Genomic DNA, 12,059 nt, shown 5'->3' with positions numbered 1-12,059 from the left:
ATTTCCATTCAACTGAAGAACAGTGTTTTAGTGACACATTTTTACCAGCAAATTCAATCAGCAAGAATAGATAATGGATTTTTTCCTCTAGTAGGAGATTCAAATATTAGACTGGATTTTCTTATTTAACTATCACTTGGATGATAGAGGATGAGAGAAAATCAACAATGTCATTAAGAAGTTATCTTAGAACAATTGTGCTGTCTTAAGGCTATTGATTTGATATGGCATGAAACTAGGATGGTAAAAGGCAAAGTCCTACCCTGTTGAGTACTGTATCACCCAGACTATGTGCCCAGTGCTGGGAACCTACTTGTGAGGCAGGAACCAGAAAGCCCAAGAATCAAATATCCACTATCTCTTGGACAGACCAGGATGCAGAATGGTGGTCGTCGCTTCCAAATGGGCATCCATTAAAGCATCGTGTCTTGCACCTAGATTTCCTTTCCGTGGTAGCTGGAAAAAGCCAATGAACAGCTAATGCTACCTATACTAAGGATATAGGGATTGCTTTCAAAAGCATTTACTGTTGCCTTAGCTCTTTTAGCCTGGTGCCTTGAACTGGATGTTAAATTACTTGGAGAAATAAAATTTCAATGAGTAAAAAATTGTATGTAAATTAGAGGTGAAGTAGTAAGTACAGAATAAAGTGACCCTGCTGCTTATCATTATAAAAGTTCAAATGCAAACCCGAAAATTTCAAGCACTCATTAGAAGTGCTGACTTTAGATTTCGTTCAGTTCAAAGTTCACTCTTTAGATTCAAATGACAGAAAAAGATCATACAGTCAGACTGGTTGAGGTTGGAAAGGACCTCTAGAGAACATCTAGTCCAACCCCCCGCTCCAGCAGGGAAGATCTTTCATAACACAGCAGAAATGATTTACTGAGCGCTTCAGTTTTACAGTACTACTAGTAAGTGAAATGACAGTTTTGCAGAGCTGAGCTATACTGCAGATGAGCAGAAATTCTTCTGATTTAACCCATCTTCCCCTTTTCCATCGTAAAAAAAAGTGAACTGAGTGAAAGAAAATGTTCTAGGGATAAGAATAAACAAAAAACGAAGTTGTGATGTTTTCTAGATTTAAAAATACAATATCACATCAACATTATTAAACTAAATTTTGTTCCATGGAAATTTTATTATTCCAGTGAGTTCTAGTGCACTTTCCTTCTCTCTCTCTCTTTTTTTTTTTTTTTTGTTTCCCAATGGAGCAGTAGACAGAAACAAGAGAAATTATTATTTCCACCCACAGTTCCACTTACTAGCTATAATGCATATTTAGTGATGAAGAACTATACAACGAAGTACTGCTGTAGTCAGAGGCACAGAAACGAGAGGTACAAATAACACTAAATAGTGAAAATACGTTGGGAATGTGTATCACAAAAGGAAAAAAAAAGCTATTCTCTGATCTAGGCAAGAAGAAGGTTCTGGAAAGTTGAAAAACTATGAAGCAAATCTAAATTTCCTCTTCATAAAGTAATCCCCCAAAACTAACACAACACATCACAGTGGTTACGCCAGCAATACTACATGAAGGAAAAAATCTGCTCCCTCTTTGCTTGCAACATTTTAAGAAGGGAACTCAGGACATAAAAAAAGTTTAGAACAGGAAGAAAAGGGGCTGTTCGCTTTATGTTACACATGAACCTTTCCCCAGTGGGTCAGAAGCATCAGCTATCATCAAGAGCAAGAAAGTGAAAACATTTAGATTTTCTAGGCTAAGTCTCTTTGATCAATGATGAGTGAAAAGAATAAAAACGTCGCAAAACTTTACAAGACACGGGTAGTAATTCTCATGTCTCTGAAACACCTCGTCAAATTCGGTTCAGACTTCCTGAAGATAAGCTGCTCTACCATTAGGCCACATAAGGAAATTATCAGACGGACTGATTTCATACTTACAAAAGTGTTTCAGTAATGAGATGATGGAAAGCTACTGTCTCTGTAATAAAACGCACTGATATTTATAAGCTAGTGCTGCTATTAGCTCTACTTAGTTTTAGCTATCAGTCCTTAGGACTTCTCTGAAAGGTTTATACAACATTCCAGCTGCTTTCTATCACCGTCTCCATCTGTCTCCATGACAAAGGAGGAGAGACATTATGTTGTAATCCCAAACCAGGGAAAATACTGAAGTAAAAAGGACACACATACTGCAATGGAACTAAAAAAATCCCCGACTTTCCGCTGCCAGTTGCCTAATAAGCAAGAACATAATGCCTACCCCTAAAGGCTGCTTTACATTAGTAATATAAAGGCTACTGTTTAAAGCAACCAAACAAAAATTACAGGATACCTTGATAGCTAGCAAAACATTTATCTGGAGTCCGACAGCATTTAAACCCCAAATCTCTGTAAGCAGAAAAGAGAAAATGAGACTAGAATATGAAAATTCCTTTATGCAAACAGAGGAACTAGAGCGGAATTGAATGTCATCCAAGAACTACCCTCCCTCCAGTTAAAATGCTACAGAAAGGTTTAATAAAATAATGAAGAAAAATAAAATGAAGATGAAAAAGTGGGAATTTCCCTTTTTTACCAGTGGGAAAAAAGTATTTTCCAGAACACACATGTAGCCAGCAGTCTCCCTGCTCCTCCAACAAGATTACTTTTATCATTATTTGGTCACCCTAAAGTATTTCCTTACTGGCTGTAGTTTCTACCTACTACCTTTTTATCTCTAAGCTGGTGCCTGAGCTGGTGTCTGAGCTGAGCTGACTTTGCTGTGGAGATATATGCACTGTACGCCACAAACACCCATTACATTCTTACAAAAGTTTACAAAAAATCATAGATCCTAATCTTGTCAATACAGACACCTCGCATCAAAATTTAATGTATTTACTATATGTCTTTTGTCTGCAACAAGTAGTGATCTTTACTTTCATTCTTTACTAAGAGGAAAAAAAAAAGTTTGTTTTCTAGTTTGAAATTTGTATTAGTTAGTATTGTATTGTATTAGTTGAAAATTGTATTACTTAGAGATATTTTTTATATCCAAAACAATCATGAATTCAATACTAGAAAAAATGGCTCATCTGTTAGACTTTCAGACCCGAGTGCAGGTTTACTTCGAAAGCACAGAATGCTACACTTTTAAACAGCAGATATTTCCACCACTGTGACTTACTTAACAAAACCTTTCTGCTTCACTGAAGCAGAGAAGGTGTTTATTTCCTGGAACATGTAGGGGCTGGTTTCCCAAGCTTCCGTCAGAACATTATCCCTCCACCTTTCTGCCCCATGCTCCTTGTTTGATGCCATGGGGAGAAGCAGAGTCGTGGAGAAGGAAAAATGCCTTTGGTTGGACCTACCTGCTTCTTTAATATAACGGTGCAGGAAGCTGCAGAGGAAAAGGACAAGGCTGCTGCTACTTTGGTGGTGGGTTTGCTACGAAATCCTCAAGCATGTTTTTCTTTCCTCCCAAACCTCTGAACTTATTCAAATTTAGCTGTTTGTACGGTCAAATTCTAGAACAAATTGTCTACCGAAGACATCTAGTTTTGCTAAATTGGCCAAGAAAGGCCAATTAATGTGGAAGAACAAACTACATGGGAACTATATTTTAAACACAGCTTTAAAAATTTCGAAGTTAGGGCTCACCAGAAAGCCTATTTGGATGATAATGATGCAGATTTGGATCTGCATTTTTGGATTTGAAAAACTGAAAAACAAAATAATTGAAAAATATGACCGGAATTGTATCTCCTCACAAGAACAGCTGATATGACCAAAATGATAGATCCATTTTATTACTTACTTTAAATCTGTCATCTTATGATTGGAAAAAGGAGTATGGTTTGCTACCATACCATATTTTGTTCATTTGCTAAGGCAGACTAGTTGAAAACCTAACGCTTGCTCAAAGCAAGCAAAGATAATTTCTTCATTTGTGCCAGCACAAATGTTTGAGGGGCTAACAAATGCATTAAATTAAAAAAAAAAAAGCCCTACTTTTTTAATGTTATGTATATTTTTATATCAGTTAGATTCACAAACTAATTTATTGAGCAGTTTCATGAACAGTTTCAGCACAAGCAGCACAGCATTGCCCTACGTAGACAGGAAAGTGAGTGAGCTTTGCAAGGCAAAAATGTTGCTAAGAAAAAAAAAAAAAAAGTCATCAAACCACATCTAAGTTCTAAGTCTCTTAAGTCACTATTTCTCCACTGAGGAGGTACAAGTTTGGAACAGTCTGCACTACTTTCTACTTCAGAAATGCCATCTTTAATAGTGCTTAGAGCTGGAAGGAGTGATAACTTCTTTTCAGTTGAAACTGAAAGTCTTCGGTTCTCGTGCAAACAATGTCTTCAGTTTGGAAAGTGAACATAAATAGCCATTTTGCAGTTTGGAAACCAAGCTTTCTAATGTTTAGACACTGCATAAATATAAAGGACTGGTATTTATGGTTTATTTACTTGAACTCAGCATATTAAAATATAACTATATCACTGTGTACTTAATTTTTTAATATCCGAAAACACACATAAGTTATTGTCTCCCCTTTAAAGTTTACACAGAGGTGATAACACTTCTCTTGGCCTCTTTACTTGTTCATTATAGAATCCTTTCAACTTTGCCTTTAGCAATTCACAAACTCGTTTTTTTTTCCACAAGTAAATATTTAAGCCAGATCTGTTTTAAAATGTCTACAAAAAGAAAGAAGATAAAAGCAAGTATTTAGATTTATAGCTAACTGGGTAATAATCAACTGCTAGAGAGGACTTCATCCATGTCCCAGCTTTAACATGAACCTGCAGTCCAGGTAGGGGGCTGTGAACTTTTGTGCCCCTAAAGTAGTGTTCTTAGGCAAATAAAGACTTGCCATGCACCTCCCAAAACAATTCATTCTTTGAAACGGACATTTAAACTTTTCCTTTTCATCTGTAATACAAGAGTTTGCCAGGCTAATATTTGTCTTTCTATTTCACACTAGAAAGAAAAAGGCATAAAGGAGGTAGAGAATTAGATCTTGGCTCTCTGATCATTCAGAGCTTGCCCACACTCTCTGTGGTACTTCTTTAAACTTTTATTATGGTCATGGATGGATGTATGGAYGTATGTATGGCTAGCTCAAATATTAAGTTAATTAACATATTATTTACTAAAGAGCAAACATTTTAATCATTAGGTGGAAAAGGGTTGTTTTCATACACATCTCTTCTTCCACAAATAAACTTTTTTCCCTCCTACTTATTCTTAAATTTGAGAATATATGAGAATATAGAGAAACTTTCACAAACACAAATGTAAGTTGCTCTGAGGATGGCAGATAAACTTTCCTGAACAGAGACAACTTATGTTAGAGGCACTGCAGAAACAATATACARAACCCTAATGAGATTCTTCTGAAAACCACAGTGGCATTTTCTGTTTCATGGTAGGATTTAACTTAAGACTCTAATAGTTGAATCATGTGTAAATAAAGAACACTTTAATGATTTCAAACTTCTTTTTATTATTAAGTCTGTAAGAACTACAAGCACTCACCTGCCAGTTCTTATAATTTGCTACCAGAAATATGAAAAGCAAGTAACTGCTGGCATTTCTTCTGTTATTTAGTCGAAGGTTTTGTCAAAGCCATGAGAAAAAAAGATTCTCTAATTAAAATATGGATTTACCATTGCACTTTATGCCAAAGAAAATGCTCTTTTCTATGGTGAGTCTGTTGCCCATTTAAGTTAGTGTTAGTATGAGCTTCCTAACCTGTTTAATTTGGATTCAAGTTTAGACTCAATTAAAAATGCCAAAGTGCTATAAGCTAAACAGTGCAGGAAAATCCGGTCATCGTTCTTTCAAAATTTGAGATTCCTTGTGAACCTCCCTCTAGATGAAGCTACTGCATTTTCAATTTGACCTTTTACTTGAGGCTTTGATTTTGCCTGTTGTGGATACTGAGTGACTCTAAACGAACAACGGAAACGGGTGGACGAGGCACTAGCTGCAGTCAGAGGCGAGAGAAAGGAGAGGGAGGGCATGGTTATTATTCTTATCTGCTTAGATTACTCCAGAGAGCAGAATTCGTGTTTGAACAACATGCTTTCACACAAGAACACAGCAACCGGGAAGAAAGGGAAAGTTGCATTAAATTAATTTATGAGGTAGAGATCCTARATCAGAAACACACTGCTGCACATTTCATTTCAACAGTCAGTATTTTGTTTCTGTAGTCAAAAATATAATAAAAGTAAATAAAAGATGTAAATATTTAATTTAAACATTTAGGTAAATTAAAATAAGCATACAGATGAAATTGCTTGTTGAGGCTGAAATTCTGAAAATTCTGACTCAACTGCTTTCTGTAACTTCACTGAATTTGGAGTGAGTTGCTCCAGTAAATTAAGATCAACACTTCATTCTTAGCATCAAAACTTACAGAGTTTGTTACAAAGAATAGAGTTGCTCTAAATATCTTAACATATTAAATTGTTTACGCCACAGAACTAGTTGAAAAGTTTCCAGTTTACTTTCCAGATCTACACCATACCTGGGCAGCAGTTACTACTGAAAATACAGAACTTACTTGGTTTATTCTTTTTGTTATAGAAGTCTGACTTACTGCTTTTCAATCTTTAATAAAAATTAAATTATTCTGATTCATAGAGATGTAATGAAAAATCTCTCAAACCATAGAAAAAAATACACAGGAAGCCACRTTTATTATAACTTTTAAATATACCCTGTAAGAACCTGTTTTTCTCAGGTTAATTTCCCCACCCTCAACAAAAGTCACTAAAACTAGAACCGAAGTTGAATGAGGAAGTTAAGTTCATTTGAAAAATGACCATTCAGCATACAAAATGCTGTAGAATTGAATTTAATCAAAAATAATTTAAAATATGACTGGTTTTAATGCAAAAGTGCATATATTTGATTATAGTCTAATTATGCATAGTTCAAAAAGAAAGAATGTTCACAATAAACTGTGCTTTTATTAGTTAAGTAGCATGAAACATTTTAGACTCCGATTGGTTCATTTTACTATAAACATTTTTCCATCTGTTTGGAAGAGGGGAAAAAACCTCCCTAAAGCACAGCTTTCCAGCTACAGAGAGAGACAAACAAACCCTGTTACATAGGTTTTCCAAAACATCACATGGATTCAGTTTTACTTTTCATACTGTAAACCACACAGCAATAAAAGCAACAGGAACAATTTATTTATTTTACTTGATGAAAAATGTGACTGGACATAGACAATGAACAGTCTTGAAAAAAAGTGCAACAGGACTTCTGTTGAGGAACAAGAATGCTCTTTCCTCTTACCTTCTCACTGGCCAAAAAGGAAGAGAGGGACTGATTGCTCATTTCCATTTTAAGATATATAGCACTGCAAATATATTTATCTATATTGTTCTATCTCTCTCTGTAGCCTTATCATAGAAGTTGATTTTAAAGGCATCAACAAATAACATATTTTGGGTACCAGGAAGGAATTTATACTAACTGGAGCAAATCAACAGAGTCTGGTAAAACTAACTTTCTATTAGCATTAAAAGAAATTGGAAATTAAAATTAGTGAGAGGATCAGAATGGGTCTCAAGACCTCTTAATCATGTGATACGACAAAGGGTATTTTACCTGGAAGTGACCAATCATATAAGGCAACTTTTTCATGACAGTGTTGAAATGCATTAAGAAAATAATTTACTAACAAGAAAATGAGCCTTTAAAAGCCTCATTCAATTATGTGAATGTCATTTTTTGCCAATTTGTGGAGTTAAAACAGAAAGCTTAACTAGAAAAGTTAATCCCTTTTCAATGGAAAGTAAAGAGCACTTACAGTGAGGTTCATAGGGAGGAGGCGGATCACCACAAGGAACACACTCCATGTCTTGGAAGCCTCCAAGCTTTGTTTTCCTATAAAATCTAGGAGATAAGAAAATAATTTGTAATGACAAAGCTGTCACATACACAATGTATGAAAAAGCATGGTGAATTTATATTATGCAAGCTTATTTGCATGTCAAACAGTGCTGGAATAAATATAATACAAAGTAATTATCAACCTTGTCAGTACATACTACACCAGMTGTTAACAAGATCTGGTTAAAATACCCAAGACATCCTCCTGCTCGCAGAAGAAAAATGACTCATCAAATGGTTAACTCCTTTAATCACAGAGAGAACACAGAAAGTAATGACTTAAACATGCTGCATGACAAAAAACTTCAGCTTCTCTGCTCTGCTTTGTAGTAGAAGAGCAAAAATGGATAAATGGAGCAATGTTTTAACAATCCAACAAGCTCTCTCCAGTTCTTTCTTCTCCAACAACCTTCCCAACAACCCCCAAAACTACACCATGCATGGACTGCAAATGGGAATTAACAAAATCATCTTGTAAGCCTTGTTCCATGTTATCCAATACCTTGCTACTTAAATGTGAAATGCATATATTTTGGATAGAGAATATTTCAAACCATGAAAAAAAATGGAGATCACAAGTATTTACCCTCAATTCATTTTTTATTCTTGTTTCTTTTTCCCTTCCTCTCCCTTCACTCAAAATATGATTTAAGCCACGAGAAGAAAGTTTTCTCCTTGTTGACAGTCAGATAAGCCCTGCAACACTAGCTTATTAATAAGCAATAATAACATAAATCAATCAATCAAGCTGTATCAAATGAGGCTGTAATACCTAACCCCTGAGACTTCATCTTATTGAATTATGACCAATAGTTTTAGAGGAAAAGATCTCACTTTTGGTTTGAGAAGAATTTATAGGAGCTTAAAAGTGTTCAGAAAATTTACAACTTTTACTAACACAAAAATTTCAAGGAAAGGTTTGCATGAGCTTTTAAGGATCTCTGAAAGATACAGCTTTAAAGCACAAAGATCATCACAATTGCAACAAATCTTGTACCCCACTTCTGCCAGAGAAACTATCAACTCACAGCTCCAAAAGCAAAGCGTCAGAAATGGCTTTTAATGAATCTCTGGGAAGATATTGACATTGTGCTTAACTTCCACTGTTATAAAGAATAGTCTCTCGTGGATCTTACAATCTCACACTAGAGATGGAGAAGATCATATAACAACAGAGGACTGGGATGGCAGGACGACCAGTTAAACACAGGAATCAATTTACAGGAGTTTCAGTGTGTTGTGATACTGTTATAACTTGTTCTAAAACATTTCCTTCATATCCAGGACCATGGATCTCTACCAATCTCTACCAATCTACCAACTACGTGAGAGAAACTCAGAAGCATAAACCACAGCCATTACTCCTTACCTAAAAGCATATGTAAATGAGAATTATCCAAGATAGGCATTGCCCTAAAGAAGTGGGAGAAGAGCAAGCAAATGCTGTGACCACTTGTCAGGAAGGCAATTGTATGTTTCCAAATATATTTTAGTACCAAGYACTGAGTATAGTAAAAGAAATCTGTACATCAGAAGTCATAGGTCATAGAATCTGCCCACTGGAAAGACAAGCCAGATTTTAACTTTATGCATTGAATACTTTCCTCAAGTTGTAGGTAGTCAAGTTGGCATGTGCATAAATCTGTGGAGGATCAAAGCTTGAATGATAATATTCGGAGTTGCTATTTGGTTATCTGTAGTTAAAACTCACTCTAGACTTTGCCTCAAGCTATATTACAGTAAAGAAGAAAACAGACATAAACAAGGTCTGTGAGTAATTATAACTTCAGCACAARTCACTGAACTCACCAAGACTCCAGCTAGCTTCAGGGTGATCAAATTATAAAAGTGTAACTCAGACACTCACTAGCATTGCCTGCGATTCCTTCATTTTCCTCACCCAACACTGAATTATACCTAATGCAGACAATGATGTAATTAATGGATGCTCTATGGATGCATCCAGCATTCAAGAGATACTCAGCGAAGTTTTACTTCCCCTTTTGGGCAAGACTTTCAAAGAGGTCTCTTGTCAAATGAAGCTGCAGTCCTATAGGAGTGAGTGGAAAGAGCATCTCTTTACTGGAGCCATTTTCCTGTCTGTTCATAAGATTCTGTGTCCCTGTCCCCTTCCTAGTGATGATCCATTTAAGTTCAAGTGAAACTGGAGGGAAACTCTCTCTTCCTTTCCCAGGAAAAGAAAATTGACTGTTTATTTATGAAGGTTGTGAGAATGAACAGCAAGAGTATGAACTTCTTGTGAGGACAAGAAAAAAATCTTTTTTCCCCCTCTCTTATTTATATTAACCACTTTGGATATTAAAATGCACTGTGAAAGGCGTCGATTTGATTACAGAATTTGTTTGACTAAAATAAGCTTCAAATTTGTGCAACTCATTCAAGCAAAGAATATAGTATGCAACTTAGTTTTGCATTACTCAAACTTTCAACATTGCAAACGATGATTACACCCACTTTAAGTTTTTCATATATGAAAAACACATAAATGTATTTCACTGTGATAATGAAAATGTTAAATATTAGGCTGGGCAAGGGAAGCTAAGCCAAAAGTTCAAAAATATGCGGACATTAGTATTTTCATGAAAATACTACTTAAAATGGTCTGGGAAAACAAAAGCAAGAAGTTGAGTTGAAATTTATTTGCAATTTAGAAATATCCAATTAGGTGTTTGATTCTTTATAACGATTAAGTAATTCACCAGTAATATTTGATATTTTAAAATTATTTACTCAGGGATTGTATAAACAATGCTATCATAGGTCAGGTAATTAAGCAAACAATATTTTTATAAATGAGATAACTAAGAGAACCTGCACTCAAGTCACACAGTAGATGACTGGCAAAGCCAGTATTAAAACATAGGATCCTCAAACATACTCTTAATGACCCAGTCATTTATCTGGAAAATGCTACCATGTAAATGTTAATGCAAACCAGTTTGGGATTTGATCTCCAAATTTCACCTTGAGAAATGGACTTACCCTGGTAAACAGTCTCCACACAGGGCATTGCTCGTGGCAGAACAGTTGGCCTTCTGAAAGCGGTTGACGAGGGCACAATCCAGACAGGGTTTGCACTTCTGAAAGCCCCAGTCTTCTTTGAATCTGTTTGACCTGCATGTCATGCACTGTGCATCCTCCCCATATCCGAAGCCGCATTCCTGGAGGGATTAACAAGCAAGAGCAAACCATTCAAACACTGAAAGCGTGAAGAGGGAGAGAATGCTGGGATAAAATGAAGACCTAGTGTAATTATCACGGAGAGTAGTTCTTTCTAGAGACAAAAGCCAGCCTTTCAGCAAGTTCAAATGTGTCTTCCACTGCTAATAATCTCCCTTACTTCTATAAGTAATACTTAGTCATCCACTTTATTCGAGAAACCACTGTGTATTTGAATGATAAAGGGCTTCAAGGACTCCCACAGTTTCATTATTACTAGCTTATGGTAGAATTATTGAGCTGTCTGTTTTTTAATTAGGCCAGTCATGTGAAAGTGCAGAAAGTGGGACAAGTGCAGCATAAAGGCACTTACTCGGTTACAAAAGCAGCAAAGGAGCACTTTGATATTTAGGTTCATAGCTAAGGTGAACAAAGTTAATTGCCGAGCAGCAAGTTAATTTGCTGATCTTCAAAGGSTGCGACTCTCTGTTACCAAATAAAACAGAGCCGGGTAATGACCATCAGCAAGGCATGAAATACTGCTTAACCCCTGAAAATTTTAGGGCTGGAGTTAGCTGTGTTTCTAAGAGTTTAAGACCTGCTGGAAATGCTTAACAGCTCAGTGGATCACAGGGTTATTTTCACGTTATACCACAGTGTTATATTTTACTATACAAGAAATATTGCTAGAGCTGCTTATTTATCCCAAATGTACTTGTTTAAAGAAATTCTTTCCATTCCTTTGCCAAGGGACACTTAACAGAACCCAGAGGCAGGAAACACATTCAGRGACTGAATTCTATAGACCGACTATAAAGAAACATCAATTTTCTGATTTTTTTCCCCCCTGTAGTGCTAATTTCTTTTCCTCACCTGAAAATCCTAYGTTTTTCTTCTGCATTCTGAAGTCAGACTCATTACATTACCAACACACCACATAACAGCAAAAGGAATACCACAAATTAGTGCAGAGAATTTGACAGGAAGGGAGTAAGTAGGAAAGAGAG

At 35.9% G+C, this 12,059-nt stretch overlaps 1 protein-coding gene across 1 annotated transcript in view; it reads right to left on the bottom strand.

Annotated features, from left to right (window-relative positions):
- The window catches only part of TNFRSF19 (TNF receptor superfamily member 19), a 48,199-nt gene that overhangs the window by 17,623 nt on the left and 18,517 nt on the right, over positions 1-12,059 (bottom strand). The window contains exons 4-5 of the mRNA XM_026049851.1: positions 10,876-11,054; positions 7,790-7,875 (exon numbers count right to left, since the gene is read on the bottom strand). Of these exons, the coding sequence (XP_025905636.1) occupies positions 7,790-7,875; positions 10,876-11,054 (265 nt within the window). The remainder of the gene's footprint in view (positions 1-7,789; positions 7,876-10,875; positions 11,055-12,059) is intronic.

Source organism: Nothoprocta perdicaria, unplaced genomic scaffold, assembly GCF_003342845.1.
Source record: "Nothoprocta perdicaria isolate Ctin4 unplaced genomic scaffold, notPer1 scaffold_62, whole genome shotgun sequence".
Classification (NCBI taxonomy): Eukaryota; Metazoa; Chordata; class Aves; order Tinamiformes; family Tinamidae; genus Nothoprocta; species Nothoprocta perdicaria.
Note: the sequence above shows the minus strand (reverse complement) of the source record. Positions and strands in the feature narration are given on the sequence as shown.